General features: G+C 49.8%; 1 protein-coding gene across 1 annotated transcript in view; it reads right to left on the reverse strand.

Annotated features, from left to right (window-relative positions):
- Nucleotides 1-20681, reverse strand: part of VTCN1 (V-set domain containing T cell activation inhibitor 1) — a 52611-nt gene extending 31930 nt beyond the window's left edge. Inside the window, exon 1 of the mRNA XM_077293602.1 lies at nt 20493-20681. Within this exon, the coding sequence (XP_077149717.1) occupies nt 20493-20524 (32 nt within the window). The 5' untranslated portion in view covers nt 20525-20681. The remainder of the gene's footprint in view (nt 1-20492) is intronic.
- Nucleotides 20682-22160: the final 1479 nt, after the last annotated feature.

Below are 22160 nucleotides of genomic sequence, written 5' to 3' on the forward strand. Positions count from 1 at the left end.
CCGATCTATATCCTCCACAATAGTCTCCAGCTGGGGTAACCCCTAGGAGCCAGCCTGGCCTTCACCTCCCTCTTACTCCGCTGTATGTAGTGGTGAAGGCGATGTGCTCCTCACTGGACACACGGGTATATAGTATCCCGATCTATATCCTCCACAATAGTCTCCAGCTGGGGTAGCCCCTAGGAGCCAGCCTGGCCTTCACCTCCCTCTTACTCCGCTGTATGTAGTGGTGAAGGTGATGTGCTCCTCACTGGACACACGGGTATATAGTATCCCGATCTATATCCTCCACAATAGTCTCCAGCTGGGGTAACCCCTAGGAGCCAGCCTGGCCTTCACCTCCCCCTTACTCCGCTGTATGCAGTGGTGAAGGTGATGTGCTCCTCACTGGACACACGGGTATATAGTATCCCGATCTATATCCTCCACAATAGTCTCCAGCTGGGGTAACCCCTGTGAGCCAGCCTGGCCTTCACCTCCCTCTTACTCCGCTGTATGTAGTGGTGACGGTGATGTGCTCCTCACTGGACACACGGGTATATAGTATCCCGATCTATATCCTCCACCATAGTCTCCAGCTGGGGTAACCGCTGTGAGCCAGCCTGGCCTTCACCTCCCTCTTACTCCGCTGTATGTAGTGGTGAAGGTGATGTGCTCCTCACTGGACACACGGGTATATAGTATCCCGATCTATATCCTCCACCATAGTCTCCAGCTGGGGTAACCCCTAGGAGCCAGCCTGGCCTTCACCTCCCTCTTACTCCGCTGTATGTAGTGGTGAAGGTGATGTGCTCCTCCCTGGACACACGGGTATATAGTATCCGATCTATATCCTCCACAATAGTCTCCAGCTGGGGTAACCCCTAGGAGCCAGCCTGGCCTTCACCTCCCTCTTACTCCGCTGTATGTAGTGGTGAAGGTGATGTGCTCCTCCCTGGACACACGGGTATATAGTATCCGATCTATATCCTCCACAATAGTCTCCAGCTGGGGTAACCCCTAGGAGCCAGCCTGGCCTTCACCTCCCTCTTACTCCGCTGTATGTAGTGGTGAAGGTGATGTGCTCCTCACTGGACACACGGGTATATAGTATCCCGATCTATACCCTCCACAATAGTCTCCAGCTGGGGTAACCCCTAGGAGCCAGCCTGGCCTTCACCTCCCTCTTACTCCGCTGTATGTAGTGGTGAAGGTGATGTGCTCCTCACTGGACACGCGGGTATATAGTATCCGATCTATATCCTCCACAATAGTCTCCAGCTGGGGTAACCCCTAGGAGCCAGCCTGGCCTTCACCTCCCTCTTACTCCGCTGTATGTAGTGGTGAAGGTGATGTGCTCCTCCCTGGACACACGGGTATATAGTATCCCGATCTATATCCTCCACAATAGTCTCCAGCTGGGGTAACCCCTAGGAGCCAGCCTGGCCTTCACCTCCCTCTTACTCCGCTGTATGTAGTGGTGAAGGTGATGTGCTCCTCACTGGACACACGGGTATATAGTATCCCGATCTATATCCTCCACAATAGTCTCCAGCTGGGGTAACCCCTAGGAGCCAGCCTGGCCTTCACCTCCCTCTTACTCCGCTGTATGTAGTGGTGAAGGTGATGTGCTCCTCCCTGGACACACGGGTATATAGTATCCCGATCTATATCCTCCACAATAGTCTCCAGCTGGGGTAACCCCTAGGAGCCAGCCTGGCCTTCACCTCCCTCTTACTCCGCTGTATGTAGTGGTGAAGGTGATGTGCTCCTCACTGGACACACGGGTATATAGTATCCCGATCTATATCCTCCACAATAGTCTCCAGCTGGGGTAACCCCTATGAGCCAGCCTGGCCTTCACCTCCCTCTTACTCCGCTGTATGTAGTGGTGAAGGTGATGTGCTCCTCACTGGACACACGGGTATATAGTATCCGATCTATATCCTCCACAATAGTCTCCAGCTGGGGTAACCCCTGTGAGCCAGCCTGGCCTTCACCTCCCTCTTACTCCGCTGTATGTAGTGGTGAAGGTGATGTGCTCCTCACTGGACACACGGGTATATAGTATCCCGATCTATATCCTCCACAATAGTCTCCAGCTGGGGTAACCCCTATGAGCCAGCCTGGCCTTCACCTCCCTCTTACTCCGCTGTATGTAGTGGTGAAGGTGATGTGCTCCTCACTGGACACACGGGTATATAGTATCCGATCTATATCCTCCACAATAGTCTCCAGCTGGGGTAACCCCTGTGAGCCAGCCTGGCCTTCACCTCCCTCTTACTCCGCTGTATGTAGTGGTGAAGGTGATGTGCTCCTCACTGGACACACGGGTATATAGTACCCCGATCTATATCCTCCACAATAGTCTCCAGCTGGGGTAGCCCCTAGGAGCCAGCCTGGCCTTCACCTCCCTCTTACTCCGCTGTATGTAGTGGTGAAGGTGATGTGCTCCTCACTGGACACGCGGGTATATAGTATCCCGATCTATATCCTCCACAATAGCCTCCAGCTGGGGTAGCCCCTAGGAGCCAGCCTGGCCTTCACCTCCCTCTTACTCCGCTGTATGTAGTGGTGAAGGTGATGTGCTCCTCACTGGACACACGGGTATATAGTATCCCGATCTATATCCTCCACCATAGTCTCCAGCTGGGGTAACCCCTAGGAGCCAGCCTGGCCTTCACCTCCCTCTTACTCCGCTGTATGTAGTGGTGAAGGTGATGTGCTCCTCACTGGACACACGGGTATATAGTATCCCGATCTATATCCTCCACAATAGTCTCCAGCTGGGGTAACCCCTAGGAGCCAGCCTGGCCTTCACCTCCCTCTTACTCTGCTGTATGTAGTGGTGAAGGTGATGTGCTCCTCACTGGACACACGGGTATATAGTCTCCCGATCTATATCCTCCACAATAGGCTCCAGCTGGGGTAACCCCTGTGAGCCAGCCTGGCCTTCACCTCCCTCTTACTCCGCTGTATGTAGTGGTGAAGGTGATGTGCTCCTCACTGGACACACGGGTATATAGTACCCCGATCTATATCCTCCACAATAGCCTCCAGCTGGGGTAACCCCTGTGAGCCAGCCTGGCCTTCACCTCCCTCTTATTCCGCTGTATGTAGTGGTGAAGGTGATGTGCTCCTCACTGGACACACGGGTATATAGTATCCCGATCTATATCCTCCACAATAGTCTCCAGCTGGGGTAACCCCTAGGAGCCAGCCTGGCCTTCACCTCCCTCTTACTCCGCTGTATGTAGTGGTGAAGGTGATGTGCTCCTCACTGGACACACGGGTATATAGTATCCCGATCTATATCCTCCACAATAGTCTCCAGCTGGGGTAACCCCTAGGAGCCAGCCTGGCCTTCACCTCCCTCTTACTCCGCTGTATGTAGTGGTGAAGGTGATGTGCTCCTCCCTGGACACACGGGTATATAGTACCCCGATCTATATCCTCCACAATAGTCTCCAGCTGGGGTAACCCCTAGGAGCCAGCCTGGCCTTCACCTCCCTCTTACTCCGCTGTATGTAGTGGTGAAGGTGACGTGCTCCTCACTGGACACACGGGTATATAGTATCCCGATCTATATCCTCCACCATAGTCTCCAGCTGGGGTAACCCCTAGGAGCCAGCCTGGCCTTCACCTCCCTCTTACTCCGCTGTATGTAGTGGTGAAGGTGATGTGCTCCTCCCTGGACACACGGGTATATAGTATCCGATCTATATCCTCCACAATAGTCTCCAGCTGGGGTAACCCCTAGGAGCCAGCCTGGCCTTCACCTCCCTCTTACTCCGCTGTATGTAGTGGTGAAGGTGATGTGCTCCTCACTGGACACACGGGTATATAGTACCCCGATCTATATCCTCCACAATAGTCTCCAGCTGGGGTAGCCCCTAGGAGCCAGCCTGGCCTTCACCTCCCTCTTACTCCGCTGTATGTAGTGGTGAAGGTGATGTGCTCCTCACTGGACACGCGGGTATATAGTATCCCGATCTATATCCTCCACAATAGCCTCCAGCTGGGGTAGCCCCTAGGAGCCAGCCTGGCCTTCACCTCCCTCTTACTCCGCTGTATGTAGTGGTGAAGGTGATGTGCTCCTCACTGGACACACGGGTATATAGTATCCCGATCTATATCCTCCACCATAGTCTCCAGCTGGGGTAACCCCTAGGAGCCAGCCTGGCCTTCACCTCCCTCTTACTCCGCTGTATGTAGTGGTGAAGGTGATGTGCTCCTCACTGGACACACGGGTATATAGTATCCCGATCTATATCCTCCACAATAGTCTCCAGCTGGGGTAACCCCTAGGAGCCAGCCTGGCCTTCACCTCCCTCTTACTCTGCTGTATGTAGTGGTGAAGGTGATGTGCTCCTCACTGGACACACGGGTATATAGTCTCCCGATCTATATCCTCCACAATAGGCTCCAGCTGGGGTAACCCCTGTGAGCCAGCCTGGCCTTCACCTCCCTCTTACTCCGCTGTATGTAGTGGTGAAGGTGATGTGCTCCTCACTGGACACACGGGTATATAGTACCCCGATCTATATCCTCCACAATAGCCTCCAGCTGGGGTAACCCCTGTGAGCCAGCCTGGCCTTCACCTCCCTCTTATTCCGCTGTATGTAGTGGTGAAGGTGATGTGCTCCTCACTGGACACACGGGTATATAGTATCCCGATCTATATCCTCCACAATAGTCTCCAGCTGGGGTAACCCCTAGGAGCCAGCCTGGCCTTCACCTCCCTCTTACTACGCTGTATGTAGTGGTGAAGGTGATGTGCTCCTCACTGGACACACGGGTATATAGTATCCCGATCTATATCCTCCACAATAGTCTCCAGCTGGGGTAACCCCTAGGAGCCAGCCTGGCCTTCACCTCCCTCTTACTCCGCTGTATGTAGTGGTGAAGGTGATGTGCTCCTCCCTGGACACACGGGTATATAGTACCCCGATCTATATCCTCCACAATAGTCTCCAGCTGGGGTAACCCCTAGGAGCCAGCCTGGCCTTCACCTCCCTCTTACTCCGCTGTATGTAGTGGTGAAGGTGACGTGCTCCTCACTGGACACACGGGTATATAGTATCCCGATCTATATCCTCCACCATAGTCTCCAGCTGGGGTAACCCCTAGGAGCCAGCCTGGCCTTCACCTCCCTCTTACTCCGCTGTATGTAGTGGTGAAGGTGATGTGCTCCTCCCTGGACACACGGGTATATAGTATCCGATCTATATCCTCCACAATAGTCTCCAGCTGGGGTAACCCCTAGGAGCCAGCCTGGCCTTCACCTCCCTCTTACTCCGCTGTATGTAGTGGTGAAGGTGATGTGCTCCTCCCTGGACACACGGGTATATAGTATCCGATCTATATCCTCCACAATAGTCTCCAGCTGGGGTAACCCCTGTGAGCCAGCCTGGCCTTCACCTCCCTCTTACTCCGCTGTATGTAGTGGTGAAGGTGATGTGCTCCTCACTGGACACACGGGTATATAGTATCCGATCTATATCCTCCACCATAGTCTCCAGCTGGGGTAACCCCTAGGAGCCAGCCTGGCCTTCACCTCCCTCTTACTCCGCTGTATGTAGTGGTGAAGGTGATGTGCTCCTCACTGGACACACGGGTATATAGTATCCGATCTATATCCTCCACAGTAGTCTCCAGCTGGGGTAACCCCTATGAGCCAGCCTGGCCTTCACCTCCCTCTTACTCCGCTGTATGTAGTGGTGAAGGTGATGTGCTCCTCCCTGGACACACGGGTATATAGTATCCCGATCTATATCCTCCACAATAGTCTCCAGCTGGGGTAACCCCTATGAGCCAGCCTGGCCTTCACCTCCCTCTTACTCCGCTGTATGTAGTGGTGAAGGTGATGTGCTCCTCACTGGACACACGGGTATATAGTACCCCGATCTATATCCTCCACAATAGTCTCCAGCTGGGGTAGCCCCTAGGAGCCAGCCTGGCCTTCACCTCCCTCTTACTCCGCTGTATGTAGTGGTGAAGGTGATGTGCTCCTCACTGGACACACGGGTATATAGTATCCCGATCTATATCCTCCACAATAGTCTCCAGCTGGGGTAACCCCTATGAGCCAGCCTGGCCTTCACCTCCCTCTTACTCCGCTGTATGTAGTGGTGAAGGTGATGTGCTCCTCACTGGACACACGGGTATATAGTACCCCGATCTATATCCTCCACAATAGTCTCCAGCTGGGGTAGCCCCTAGGAGCCAGCCTGGCCTTCACCTCCCTCTTACTCCGCTGTATGTAGTGGTGAAGGTGATGTGCTCCTCACTGGACACGCGGGTATATAGTATCCCGATCTATATCCTCCACAATAGCCTCCAGCTGGGGTAGCCCCTAGGAGCCAGCCTGGCCTTCACCTCCCTCTTACTCCGCTGTATGTAGTGGTGAAGGTGATGTGCTCCTCACTGGACACATGGGTATATAGTACCCCGATCTATATCCTCCACAATAGTCTCCAGCTGGGGTAACCCCTAGGAGCCAGCCTGGCCTTCACCTCCCTCTTACTCCGCTGTATGTAGTGGTGACGGTGATGTGCTCCTCACTGGACACACAGGTATATAGTATCCCGATCTATATCCTCCACCATAGTCTCCAGCTGGGGTAACCCCTAGGAGCCAGCCTGGCCTTCACCTCCCTCTTACTCCGCTGTATGTAGTGGTGAAGGTGATGTGCTCCTCACTGGACACACGGGTATATAGTATCCCGATCTATATCCTCCACAATAGTCTCCAGCTGGGGTAACCCCTAGGAGCCAGCCTGGCCTTCACCTCCCTCTTACTCCGCTGTATGTAGTGGTGAAGGTGATGTGCTCCTCACTGGACACGCGGGTATATAGTATCCGATCTATATCCTCCACAATAGTCTCCAGCTGGGGTAACCCCTATGAGCCAGCCTGGCCTTCACCTCCCTCTTACTCCGCTGTATGTAGTGGTGAAGGTGATGTGCTCCTCACTGGACACACGGGTATATAGTATCCGATCTATATCCTCCACCATAGTCTCCAGCTGGGGTAACCCCTAGGAGCCAGCCTGGCCTTCACCTCCCTCTTACTCCGCTGTATGTAGTGGTGAAGGTGATGTGCTCCTCACTGGACACACGGGTATATAGTATCCGATCTATATCCTCCACAGTAGTCTCCAGCTGGGGTAACCCCTATGAGCCAGCCTGGCCTTCACCTCCCTCTTACTCCGCTGTATGTAGTGGTGAAGGTGATGTGCTCCTCCCTGGACACACGGGTATATAGTATCCCGATCTATATCCTCCACAATAGTCTCCAGCTGGGGTAACCCCTAGGAGCCAGCCTGGCCTTCACCTCCCTCTTACTCCGCTGTATGTAGTGGTGAAGGTGATGTGCTCCTCACTGGACACACGGGTATATAGTATCCCGATCTATATCCTCCACAATAGTCTCCAGCTGGGGTGACCCCTAGGAGCCAGCCTGGCCTTCACCTCCCTCTTACTCCGCTGTATGTAGTGGTGAAGGTGATGTGCTCCTCACTGGACACACGGGTATATAGTATCCCGATCTATATCCTCCACAATAGTCTCCAGCTGGGGTAACCCCTAGGAGCCAGCCTGGCCTTCACCTCCCCCTTACTCCGCTGTATGTAGTGGTGAAGGTGATGTGCTCCTCACTGGACACACGGGTATATAGTATCCCGATCTATATCCTCCACAATAGTCTCCAGCTGTGGTAACCCCTAGGAGCCAGCCTGGCCTTCACCTCCCTCTTACTCTGCTGTATGTAGTGGTGAAGGTGATGTGCTCCTCCCTGGACACACGGGTATATAGTATCCCGATCTATATCCTCCACAATAGTCTCCAGCTGTGGTAACCCCTGTGAGCCAGCCTGGCCTTCACCTCCCTCTTACTCCGCTGTATGTAGTGGTGAAGGTGATGTGCTCCTCACTGGACACACGGGTATATAGTACCCCGATCTATATCCTCCACAATAGTCTCCAGCTGGGGTAACCCCTATGAGCCAGCCTGGCCTTCACCTCCCTCTTACTCTGCTGTATGTAGTGGTGAAGGTGATGTGCTCCTCACTGGACACACGGGTATATAGTATCCGATCTATATCCTCCACAATAGTCTCCAGCTGGGGTAACCCCTAGGAGCCAGCCTGGCCTTCACCTCCCTCTTACTCCGCTGTATGTAGTGGTGAAGGTGATGTGCTCCTCACTGGACACACGGGTATATAGTACCCCGATCTATATCCTCCACAATAGTCTCCAGCTGGGGTAACCCCTATGAGCCAGCCTGGCCTTCACCTCCCTCTTACTCCGCTGTATGTAGTGGTGAAGGTGATGTGCTCCTCACTGGACACACGGGTATATAGTATCCCGATCTATATCCTCCACAATAGTCTCCAGCTGGGGTAACCCCTATGAGCCAGCCTGGCCTTCACCTCCCTCTTACTCCGCTGTATGTAGTGGTGAAGGTGACGTGCTCCTCACTGGACACACGGGTATATAGTATCCGATCTATATCCTCCACAATAGTCTCCAGCTGGGGTAACCCCTGTGAGCCAGCCTGGCCTTCACCTCCCTCTTACTCCGCTGTATGTAGTGGTGAAGGTGATGTGCTCCTCACTGGACACACGGGTATATAGTACCCCGATCTATATCCTCCACAATAGTCTCCAGCTGGGGTAGCCCCTAGGAGCCAGCCTGGCCTTCACCTCCCTCTTACTCCGCTGTATGTAGTGGTGAAGGTGATGTGATCCTCACTGGACACACGGGTATATAGTATCCGATCTATATCCTCCACAATAGCCTCCAGCTGGGGTAACCCCTGTGAGCCAGCCGGGCCTTCACCTCCCTCTTACTCCCCTCATAGACTTCCTTGGTGGTACTGTTCCTCTTAAACCTGTAGAGTTCCCCCACAGGTAGGTTTTTTATTACATGTCTCGGATGACATGATTTGGCGTGTAATATGGAATTAGTCGCGGTACGTTTCCTGAAAGGGGAGATTGTGATGATTGAATCTGAATTTAGATCTAAAGTGACATCTAAAAAATTAATGTTTCTACCACCAATTGTATGGGTGAATTTCAAATTCATTTCATTATCATTCATATATTTGATAAGTTCAGGTATCAAGTCCGCGGGTCCCTCCCATATGAGGAGCAGGTCGTCCAGATAGCGCCCCAGCCACCTAATATAGGGGGAGAAGGGGTTAACATGTGAAAACATGAACAAGCTCTCCCAGGCTGCCATATACAGGTTAGCGATAGATGGCGAGAACCCTGCGCCCATCGGGGCTCCGCAAACCTGCAAAAAAAACTCTTTGTTAAAGGAAAAAAAGTTATGTTTGAGGAGAAAGTCCACAGAGGAAATCAAAAATTCCTGTATAGCCGGAGTGTAGTCGCTGTAGTCCTGGAGATGTCTCCTCAGGATGGAGATAGTCAGGTCATGCATCAGGGAGGGATACAAGGCCTCCACGTCACAGGAGATGAAGATACAGTCTCCAGACCATGCAGTCTTATCCAGGGAGGAAATCAGATGCTTGGTATCTTTTATATAGCCTGGTAGTCTAGAAATCAGTGGTTGCAGATATATATCCACCCAGGCACTGAGGTTCTCACCCATGCTTCCAATCCCTGCTACTATGGGTCTGAATGTAGGAGGGAAGACCTCCTTGTGGATCTTAGGCAGGGAGTGGAAGATGGGGATTATAGGGTGTTCCACAAATAAATCCTCAGACAGTTTTTTATCCAGTGCCCCTATAGCAAAACCCTCAGAAAGCAGGTGTTTTAGTTTTTTCTGGAACAGTTCTGTGGGATCATGCTGTAGTCTCCTATACGTGCTGCTGTTATTCAGCATCACCATGTTCTGCTGGACATATAGACCTGCATTCAGTAGGACCACAGCTCCTCCCTTGTCCGCTCTTCTGACCATGAGATCCTGGTTGCCTCAGATCTCCTCCGGAGCTTTCCTTTCTGTCTTACTCAGATTGGGTCTGTTATGGTTACATGAGGATTTTTTCTTTAGTTCTATCAGGTCCTCCTCTATGCATTCCTGGAATGAATCCAAGATGTTAGGTCTTGAATTGACAGGGTAAAAATAGGGTTTTTTTGATTTATAACCAGAGTTTAGATTTTTGATGGATTCTATAGATTCACTCTCAAGGGTCCTCAGGTCACTAATGGAGCACAGTTCCTGGAAAGTCCCTATTTCACCCAGTGTGGTCTGGTCACTCTGTGGTCAGGTTCTGTATAGTACCCTGATCAGATTTTTCCTTGAAAAAGTGGCATTTTAAAGTCAAATTTCAAACAAATTTATTTACATCTAGTAATGTTCTGTACATATCAAATTCATTTGTAGATTTGGATTTGGATTTATGTGCTTTTAACAAAAATGGAATAAAAGGTATTTTTTATGGACATCACCCACGCTGGACTTCTGCTTTTCCTCAGTATTATAGTAGTTATATTCTTGTACATAGGAGCAGGTATCAGTGTAATCAGTATAACGGCACCGACCTGACACTGTCTGTAGTCACTGAGCACAATCCTGATCACAGGTATCAGTGTAATCAGTATAACGGCACCGACCTGACACTGTCTGTAGTCACTGAGCACAATCCTGATCACAGGTATCAGTGTAATCAGTATAACGGCACCGACCTGACACGGTCTGTAGTCACTGAGCACAATCCTGATCACAGGTATCAGTGTAATCAGTATAACGGCACCGACCTGACACTGTCTGTAGTCACTGAGCACAATCCTGATCACAGGTATCAGTGTAATCAGTATAATGGCACCGACCTGACACTGTCTGTAGTCACTGAGCACAATCCTGATCACAGGTATCAGTGTAATCAGTATAACGGCACCGACCTGACACGGTCTGTAGTCACTGAGCACAATCCTGATCACAGGTATCAGTGTAATCAGTATAACGGCACCGACCTGACACTGTCTGTAGTTACTGAGCACAATCCTGATCACAGGTATCAGTGTAATCAGTATAACGGCACCGACCTGATACTGTAGTCACTGAGCACAATCCTGATCACAGGTATCGGTGTAATCAGTATAACGGCACCGACCTGACACTGTCTGTAGTCACTGAGCACAATCCTGATCACAGGTATCAGTGTAATCAGTATAACGGCACCGACCTGACACTGTCTGTAGTCACTGAGCACAATCCTGATCACAGGTATCAGTGTAATCAGTATAACGGCACCGACCTGACACTGTCTGTAGTCACTGAGCACAATCCTGATCACAGGTATCAGTGTAATCAGTATAACGGCACCGACCTGACACGGTCTGTAGTCACTGAGCACAATCCTGATCACAGGTATCAGTGTAATCAGTATAACGGCACCGACCTGACACTGTCTGTAGTCACTGAGCACAATCCTGATCACAGGTATCAGTGTAATCAGTATAATGGCACCGACCTGACACTGTCTGTAGTCACTGAGCACAATCCTGATCACAGGTATCAGTGTAATCAGTATAATGGCACCGACCTGACACTGTCTGTAGTCACTGAGCACAATCCTGATCACAGGTATCAGTGTAATCAGTAAAACGGCACCGACCTGACACGGTCTGTAGTCACTGAGCACAATCCTGATCACAGGTATCAGTGTAATCAGTATAACGGCACCGACCTGACACTGTCTGTAGTTACTGAGCACAATCCTGATCACAGGTATCAGTGTAATCAGTATAACGGCACCGACCTGATACTGTAGTCACTGAGCACAATCCTGATCACAGGTATCGGTGTAATCAGTATAACGGCACCGACCTGACACTGTCTGTAGTCACTGAGCACAATCCTGATCACAGGTATCAGTGTAATCAGTATAACAGCACCGACCTGACACTGTCTGTAGTCACTGAGCACAATCCTGATCACAGGTATCAGTGTAATCAGTATAACGGCACCGACCTGACACTGTCTGTAGTCACTGAGCACAATCCTGATCACAGGTATCAGTGTAATCAGTATAACGGCACCGACCTGACACGGTCTGTAGTCACTGAGCACAATCCTGATCACAGGTATCAGTGTAATCAGTATAACGGCACCGACCTGACACTGTCTGTAGTCACTGAGCACAATCCTGATCACAGGTATCAGTGTAATCAGTATAATGGCACCGACCTGACACTGTCTGTAGTCACTGAGCACAATCCTGATCACAGGTATCAGTGTAATCAGTATAACGGCACCGACCTGACACGGTCTGTAGTCACTGAGCACAATCCTGATCACAGGTATCAGTGTAATCAGTATAACGGCACCGACCTGACACTGTCTGTAGTTACTGAGCACAATCCTGATCACAGGTATCAGTGTAATCAGTATAACGGCACCGACCTGACACTGCCTGTAGTCACTGAGCACAATCCTGATCACAGGTATCAGTGTAATCAGTATAACGGCACCGACCTGACACGGTCTGTAGTCACTGAGCACAATCCTGATCACAGGTATCAGTGTAATCAGTATAACGGCACCGACCTGACACTGTCTGTAGTTACTGAGCACAATCCTGATCACAGGTATCAGTGTAATCAGTATAACGGCACCGACCTGATACTGTAGTCACTGAGCACAATCCTGATCACAGGTATCGGTGTAATCAGTATAACGGCACCGACCTGACACTGTCTGTAGTCACTGAGCACAATCCTGATCACAGGTATCAGTGTAATCAGTATAACAGCACCGACCTGACACTGTCTGTAGTCACTGAGCACAATCCTGATCACAGGTATCAGTGTAATCAGTATAACGGCACCGACCTGACACTGTCTGTAGTCACTGAGCACAATCCTGATCACAGGTATCAGTGTAATCAGTATAACGGCACCGACCTGACACGGTCTGTAGTCACTGAGCACAATCCTGATCACAGGTATCAGTGTAATCAGTATAACGGCACCGACCTGACACTGTCTGTAGTCACTGAGCACAATCCTGATCACAGGTAGTGTAATCAGTATAACAGCACCGACCTGACACTGTCTGTAGTCACTGAGCACAATCCTGATCACAGGTATCAGTGTAATCAGTATAACGGCACCGACCTGACACTGTCTGTAGTCACTGAGCACAATCCTGATCACAGGTATCAGTGTAATCAATATAATGGCACCGACCTGACACTGTCTGTAGTCACTGAGCACAATCCTGATCACAGGTATCAGTGTAATCAGTATAACGGCACCGACCTGACACGGTCTGTAGTCACTGAGCACAATCCTGATCACAGGTATCAGTGTAATCAGTATAACGGCACCGACCTGACACTGTCTGTAGTCACTGAGCACAATCCTGATCACAGGTATCAGTGTAATCAGTATAACGGCACCGACCTGACACTGTCTGTAGTCACTGAGCACAATCCTGATCACAGGTATCAGTGTAATCAGTATAATGGCACCGACCTGACACTGTCTGTAGTCACTGAGCACAATCCTGATCACAGGTATCAGTGTAATCAGTATAACGGCACCGACCTGACACGGTCTGTAGTCACTGAGCACAATCCTGATCACAGGTATCAGTGTAATCAGTATAACGGCACCGACCTGACACTGTCTGTAGTTACTGAGCACAATCCTGATCACAGGTATCAGTGTAATCAGTATAACGGCACCGACCTGACACTGCCTGTAGTCACTGAGCACAATCCTGATCACAGGTATCAGTGTAATCAGTATAACGGCACCGACCTGACACTGTCTGTAGTCACTGAGCACAATCCTGATCACACTTTAAGTCCTGCTATAAGTCCTGCCCAAAATAGCCCCCAATCCCTCTAGGGAAAGCCCCCCAAATCCACCCTCAGTGCCTCACAGCAGCGCCCGGCTCAGACTGTCACCCACATTGTGCCATCCAGTTATGTAGCCATAGCTCCTGTCAGTCATCGGACCCTCATCACCAGCGCCGGACACAGAGCCCTCACTACATGAGCAGAGTGTGGCCAGGCCGAGGCCTCTCTGAAGTCTGGGCATAATCCATTCTGTCCATAGTATTTCTATTTTCCTCTGTGACCAGTGGTCCTGACTCCAGGACAGGAAAGACCTCCATTTATGAGCACCCCCATGAGTACTGATGGTGGGTCTAGTAAGTAAGGAGGTGAGGTCTGGTCCGGATAGGTAGATCTGCATGTCATTGGCGTAGAGATGATATTGTAAACCGTGGGATTCTATGAGCTGTCCCAGGCCGAAGGTGTAGATGGAGAACGGTAGGGGCCCTAGAACAGAGCCTTGAGGAACACCTACAGACAAGAGGCGGAGTGAGGAGGTGGTGTGGGGGAGGGAGACACTGAATGTTTGGTCAGTCAGATATGACGATATCCAGGATAGGGCCAAGTCTGTGATGCCAAGAGATGACAGGATCTGTAGCAGAAGGGAGTGGAACCGGATTTCTCTAAGGAGTTTGTGGTCCAGATGCGTCAGATGTTAGGCTGGGGGCTGTCTTATCACAAGAGGTGAACAGGGAAAAGCACCCCATAATGTATCTGAGTCGGCAGTTGACATTCTGTGAAATGTTTGACCATCAAGTGGGAATTGGACACTCTACGGTACTATCTGTTGGGCAGGAAGTTCAGGCTAGTGTCAGACCATGCCCCACTAAAGTCCATGAGGGAGGAGAAGGAGAACAATGCCCAAGTGACAAGGTGGTTCCTAGCACTTAAGGATTTTAGTGTCCATGTAGAGGGAAACTGCATGGTAATGCTGAAGCTCTGTCAAGAGTCCACTGTTTGATAGCAGAAGGTGCCCCCTGGATTTGGGCAGGGGGGTGGGGGGTTTGTAATATGGCCACCGGACAGGTCTTTGAGGGGAGATATGTATACATACAGTGATACATACAGCTGGGTTCCTGCAGTAACAGCTAGTAGCCAGAGTTTAACCCCTCCTGTACCACAGAGACCGTAGCAAGTGACAGATTTGTCAGAGGACTAGTGTCCCATGACCCCCCCCCCCCCCCCTCCCGCGCACCTTGTAGCACAATTGTCATGGGGTTTTATGGTGATTTGAGGCCAACAAAGGCTTCTGCCAAATTCTGATATTGTGCCACATGTGCGTCCTACACATTGCTTGATCGGTGTAGCACTATCTGACCACCATCTACTTACATTCTCCTTTTTGTTCACATCACCTGCCCCAAAGGCCAGCAACTTGCTAATCCCTACAGCAACCTCCCACACCTAGATATTTGCACATTCTTGATTTTTACTACCACTCCCCACAATGTCTTCACTCCACCACACACAGTGCCATCTTTTTTTATAATGCCAAACTCACCTCAGCTATTGACTCAATCAACCTTATCGTGAATCACAGAATGTGATAAAGAAATAGACAAATTGCTAACTATGTTACTATATTAAGGGTCAACAATCTAACCAAAGAAGAGTTGCGAAACCGGCTAAATAAGATGAAAATAGATAAATCTCCGGGTCCAGACGGCATACACCCATGAGTACTAAGAGAACTAAGTAATGTAATAGACAAACCATTATTTCTTATATTCAAGGATTCTATAGTGACGGGCCTGTTCCACAGGACTGCGCCACACCAGATAGTGAAAAGCAGCTCACATATTTATTCTGCCTCCTGCAGCAACGTTTCGGTCCGAAGACCTTACCTTTGTCATATCCATGTATAAGTATATAAGGGGACAGTACAAATATCTCGCTGAGGATCTGTTTATACCAAGGAAGGTGACGGGCACAAGGGGGCATTCTCTGCGTCTGGAGGAGAGAAGGTTTTTCCACCAACATAGAAGAGGATTCTTTACTGTTAGGGCAGTGAGAATCTGGAATTCCTTGCCTGAGGAGGTGGTGATGGCGAACTAGTTGGGTTCAAAGAGGTAAACGTATGGTTATCAGATTATGACTACTATTTATCTCAGCACTACTAACAGAGATAGCGGCACACTCTGAAACATGCTTTGTTATGGTACCTGATAAGTTGACAACCGAGCCGCTTTTCTGCCGCTAGCCACCTAGATCAATAATTGCTCTTTGGTGGCCATATGTGCTAATGGTAGTAATAGGTGAATTTGAGCCATGACGGTATGGCTGGCAGCCTGTAGCCCATTTTAAACCGGATTGTGGATCAGCGGGAGATTTAATTAAATATCTCAGGCTTTTTCAACCAGCATTTAATTACCAGTCACTACATTGTATTTACTACCATTTGGACATAATACGAGTAGTCAGTTCCTCTTATACAACTATGTGCGGTCGTGTCTTTTGAGACATGTATATATTTTTTTCTTTTCTGACACCTATTTGTCATCTTGCATGATGTCAGTATCTTTTTAGCTGCTCTTTATCCACATACATGCTTTTTGCACTTTGTCCCTATTTTGTATATGATATATGTTTAATAAAATAAATTATTCTTAATATATACCCCCGCTTTGGCAGTCTGATATTACTTATATGGGCTTCCACGAGGTCGCCCACTGACTATTTAATTATAGACTGCGTCGTTCTTACCGAGCAAACTTTCTCTTTCTCTTTTCGGTATATATGTATTAGCCACGAGGGGGAATTCTTTCCGTGTTGGCTACGGATTTTTGTAGGTTTATAGTTGGGTTCAAAGAGGCCTGGATGTCTTCCTGGAGCAGAACAATATTGTATCTTACAGTTATTAGGATCTTTAGAAGGACGTAGATCTGGGGATTTATTCTGACGGAATATAGGCTGAACTGGATGGACAAATGGCTTTTTTCGGCCTTACTAACTATGTTACCAAATCAGGCACCAACCTCGCAAAAAGCTGTGCCAAGAGTCCAAAGATGCAGAGCAGCATATTCCTTGGACAGGACATCCATATTGAACTTTCCTCCCACCTCTCATCCAACGTACTCTTTGACAACCTACAATCCAGTTTCCATCCCCAATAGTTCACTGAGACTGCCTGAACCTGCCTTCTACATTACTCTATGCTTTTCCTACTGGACCTGTCTTCTGCCCTCTACACAACTCTGCTCCTCCTCCTGACAGAGGGGTCTGTCAGACATCTAGCCCTGGTGTTAGTAATTCTGATGATGGAGATAATGGGCGGTTACCATGTGAGGAAGGGCCAGGGCCGTAGTCGTGGCTGAGAGTATGTGCTTTAACACGCCCTGGTCTCCCGTCACATGAATATAATGTCCCTTCTGTGGCACACCTTCCGCCTCACCTTCTGCACCGTCAGGGTCCCATCGGGCTGGCTGAAGTTCTGCAGCTGGCGTTGTTGCATATAAAGAGACAGAGTATTTCAAACTTATAATGTAAAACTTTACTTTCCTTGGTTCGCAGCACATCCTTTTTTCACATACTGCATCAGCATAGTTTCTTACAGTCCACATCCTCTACTTTTCCTGCACTTCCTTCTACAGTCCTTAGTACGCGCCCGGGTCATATCGCCTCTTGCAGTAGTGCAGCCTCCTCCCTGTCCAGACTCACTGTGCTTGGGTGTTCCCTCGTCTGTTTCGCACCGGATCTGAAGGCATCAGCCCATGCGATCATCTGTCACATGATGAGCGACCTGCATCCTCATACTGTATAGGGCCTCTCCTCTGGCTTCTGCTCCACACTGAAGTCACACGCTGTTCTTCTGGCCCTCCTGGGCCCTGGATGGCTGGGCTACTCACTTATAATGTTACGGAGCTACTGGGTAGCTCGTGTTCTAAGGCCCACCCAAGCTGTTCGTGCCCCCTAGCCCTCTGACTCTAACCAGGAAACTGTTCCTGCCTTACCCTAGTAAACGCCTTCTAAAAATAATCTATTTATAATGTACCCATGTTGTGTCCCAACTAAGGTACTACACTGTCCCTATACGATTATGGGAAACACTATACATAGTAGTATCAAACATTCATATAGCGGTAGAAGACACCATATCAATAGCAAAACGAGATTATCTTTACACAGTGCAGCAAACCGGACGCACTTAAAGGGGTAGGGGCGTGTACCAGTCTTTGGGACCCCTTACAACCAGATACTGATGGGATTTACATTTCTCTTTTCTTGAGTCCCTGTGAATCTTGTTAATTGATAGAATTAAAAATTAACCATTCAATTGCTGAGAGCTTCTGACTCATTTATCCCACACCTGCCTAAGATTTTTGCACAGTGCTGTACATACTTCATGCCTCATGGTGACGTCTGGAACCAATAAAATGTAAAAATAGTTTTGGGTTTTTTTTCAAAGTGAAAGGAGCTTGGCGGACGTCAGAGACAAAACCGGATCCACAACATGTCTGCAGGATCTCAGGTTACACAGAAGGATCCATAGCGAGATCACTGCAGATTACTGGGGTTCAGGAGAGTGAGATCTATTACTCCCTGTTATCAGCCATTTCTGGGGGAGGAGACTACAATCTATTACTCCCTGTTATCAGCCATTACTGGGGGAGGGGACTGTAGGACAGGAGACTACAATCGTGGTCGTAATTAGGGGCTCTGTAGTTATTGGGGGCTAAGGCCTCTTTCACACTTCCGTCGCTGCGGATGCCTCGCAATGCAGTGAAGCGACGTATCGACGGATGTTGTGAAAGTAGCGGAAAACGTGTGCAACGTATCCAGTTTTATGACGGATGCGTCGAAGGAGTTCCTGCCTGGATTTTCAGGTATAAGCTTCTGGAGGAGAGAGAGAGATGCTCAGAACACAAAAAACGGGACCCGTCACTGGATTCCTGCTTTTCACAGTCAGCGATGGATTTTCCGACATGCAGAAAAAACGTTCCTCTGAACGTTTTCTCCACCCGACAGACCATTTTTTGCCGACGGATCCAGTGCACGACGGATGAAACGTGTGGCCATCCATCACAATCCATCACTAATACAAGTCTATGAGAAAAAACAGGATCCAGCAGAAACATTTGCAGGATCCTGTTTTCTCAAAAAACGACGGATTGTGACGGATTCAAAAAAACAATGAAAGAAGCCTAAGTGGTTGTTATTGGAGGCTTGGAGATTGTTATCAGGGGCTCTGTAGTTGTTGGGAGCTTGGTAGTTGTTGTTGGGGGCTTGGTGGTTGTTACTGGGGGCTCTGTAGTTTTTGGGGGCTTGGTGGTTGTTACTGGGGGCTTGGTGGTTGTTATTGGAGGCTTGGAGGTTGTTATCAGGGGCTCTGTAGTTGTTGGGGGCTTGGTAGTTGTTGTTGGGGGCTTGGTGGTTGTTACTGGGGGCTCTGTAGTTGTTGGGGGCTTGGTGGTTGTTACTGGGGGCTTGGTGGTTGTTATTGGAGGCTTGGAGGTTGTTATCAGGGGCTCTGTAGTTGTTGGGGGCTCTGTAGTTGTTGTTGGGGGCTTGGTGGTTGTTACTGGGGGCTCTGTAGTTGTTGGGGGCTTGGTGGTTGTTACTGGGGGCTTGGTGGTTGTTATTGGAGGCTTGGAGGTTGTTATCAGGGGCTCTGTAGTTGTTGGGGGCTCTGTAGTTGTTGTTGGGGGCTTGGTGGTTGTTACTGGGGGCTCTGTAGTTGTTGGGGGCTTGGTGGTTGTTACTGGGGGCTTGGTGGTTGTTATTGGAGGCTTGGAGGTTGTTATCAGGGGCTCTGTAGTTGTTGGGGGCTCTGTAGTTGTTGTTGGGGGCTTGGTGGTTGTTACTGGGGGCTCTGTAGTTGTTGGGGGCTTGGTGGTTGTTACTGGGGGCTTGGTGGTTGTTATTGGAGGCTTGGAGGTTGTTATCAGGGGCTCTGTAGTTGTTGGGGGCTTGGTAGTTGTTGTTGGGGGCTTGGTGGTTGTTACTGGGGGCTCTGTAGTTGTTGGGGGCTTGGTGGTTGTTACTGGGGGCTTGGTGGTTGTTATTGGAGGCTTGGAGGTTGTTATCAGGGGCTCTGTAGTTGTTGGGGGCTCTGTAGTTGTTGTTGGGGGCTTGGTGGTTGTTACTGGGGGCTCTGTAGTTGTTGGGGGCTTGGTGGTTGTTACTGGGGGCTTGGTGGTTGTTATTGGAGGCTTGGAGGTTGTTATCAGGGGCTCTGTAGTTGTTGGGGGCTCTGTAGTTGTTGTTGGGGGCTTGGTGGTTGTTACTGGGGGCTCTGTAGTTGTTGGGGGCTTGGTGGTTGTTACTGGGGGCTTGGTGGTTGTTATTGGAGGCTTGGAGGTTGTTATCAGGGGCTCTGTAGTTGTTGGGGGCTCTGTAGTTGTTGTTGGGGGCTTGGTGGTTGTTACTGGGGGCTCTGTAGTTGTTGGGGGCTTGGTGGTTGTTACTGGGGGCTTGGTGGTTGTTATTGGAGGCTTGGAGGTTGTTATCATGGGCTCTGTAGTTGTTGGGGGCTCTGTAGTTGTTGTTGGGGGCTTGGTGGTTGTTACTGGGGGCTCTGTAGTTGTTGTTGGGGGCATGGCGGTTGTTATTGGAGGCTTTGTGGTTGGCATTCGGAATCTCTGTGGAGTTTTCGGCACCTGGCACCGGGGATTTGCGGGTAGCCTGGCACTGATGCTGTTGTGGTTATGTTGCCTATAATGGTAGACCCCACGCACAGAGCCCACCCATCTACAGTCCTGGTACTTACATCCTGAATATCACCTGCCCGATGGTGGCCATGACGGATCCGGGTTTGGAGTCTCCAGCAGTGATATAAGGAGGAGATGGAGGTCTCTTTCCAGCACTGCGGTCTTCAGGATCCCCCTTCTCCCTGTATATCGTACAGTACAATGTCCTCCTTACTCCAGATATGTCAGCAGTGTAGAGAAATCTCCGGTCGCCCGGCGGTCACACAAGAAGTGAGATTTCCTCACATGAGGAGTGTCCTCACCGCCCTACATGTATTGTCCAGGTATGAGGAAGACATAGTGCAGGTGCCAAACCCAACTGTGGCCGTGTGCGGAGGAATGCACCTGCCTCCGGTCACTGTCACTTGTCATATGTCAGCACCTGCATATACTGTAATCACTGGAGCAGAGTGTCAAGCCTTAAAAAAGACATAGCCTTCGTCTGCTTACGATTTGCAAGGTGTCCGCTCATTCCCATAAATCATTTACCTTTTATATTGTTATCTTATATTTTCCCTGGTTACAGAAAAGTAATGTGGCCACTAGACCTTAAAGAACAGTACTATGGGCACTGGCCCTTTAAGAAAAGTAATGTGGGCACTAGACCTTTAAGAATAGTAATATGGGCACTGGCCCTTTAAGAAAAGTAATGTGGGCACTAGACCTTTAAGAATAGTAATATGGGCACTGGCCCTTTAAGAAAAGTAATTAGGGCACTAGACCTTTAAGAATAGTAATATGGGCACTGGCCCTTTAAGAAAAGTAATGTGGGCACTAGACCTTTAAGAATAGTAATATGGGCACTAGACCTTTAAGAAAAGTTATTTGAGCCTTGGCCATTTAAGAAAACTGATATTGACATTAGGTGATTAAGCTATTGGTCACATGTTCCAGGAGAGTTGTTCACTATTATTAGTATCTGATGACCACCCATCACCTCCGTCGTCACTATCTGGTGACCGCCCGTCCCCTCCATCATCAGTATCTGGTGACCGCCCGTCTCCTCCATCATCAGTACCTGGTGACCGCCCGTCTCCTCCATCATCAGTATCTGGTGACCGCCTGTCACCTACATCATCAGTATCTGGTGACCGCCCATCACCTCCATCATCAGTATCTGGTGACCACCCGTCACCTCCATCATCAGTATCTGGTGACCGCCCATCACCTCCATCATCAGTATCTGGTGACCGCCCGTCACCTCCATCATCAGTATCTGGTGACCACCCGTCACCTCCATCATCAGCAGGGGCTGACTGGCCCAGGTGGCAAAGAGGCAAATGCCCCCCGGGCCGCTCCCCCAGCAGCTGTTCAGGGCCGGCTGCCTGGTGGTGGCTACAGCCACACAGCAAATTGTGCGCAGCCATGTCGGCTGTACTGTGACGTGGCTGGCAGCAGACACAGCTGCATCACAGTTAGCGCACACGTCTGCGCTGTGGCCAGGAGCTATGCTTGGCTGTCACCTTGATGGCTGCGCAGCTACTGCTCCCTTCCTGTTCTCTATACTTCCAGGTTAGCTGTTGGACACGCGCGATGGCGTCCTCACGCACTCGCCGACATGACCTGGATGCTAGAAGCAGAGAGGCACTGCAGGGGAGCGACTGGTGAGGTAAGTATGAAGAACTTTTTTGTTTTCTTTATAAAATAAATTTAATGGTGGGTAACTGCAAGTTATGAAGTGGGGGGTG

The sequence above is a fragment of the Ranitomeya variabilis genome, chromosome 3 (assembly GCF_051348905.1).
Source record: "Ranitomeya variabilis isolate aRanVar5 chromosome 3, aRanVar5.hap1, whole genome shotgun sequence".
Taxonomy (NCBI): domain Eukaryota; kingdom Metazoa; phylum Chordata; class Amphibia; order Anura; family Dendrobatidae; genus Ranitomeya; species Ranitomeya variabilis.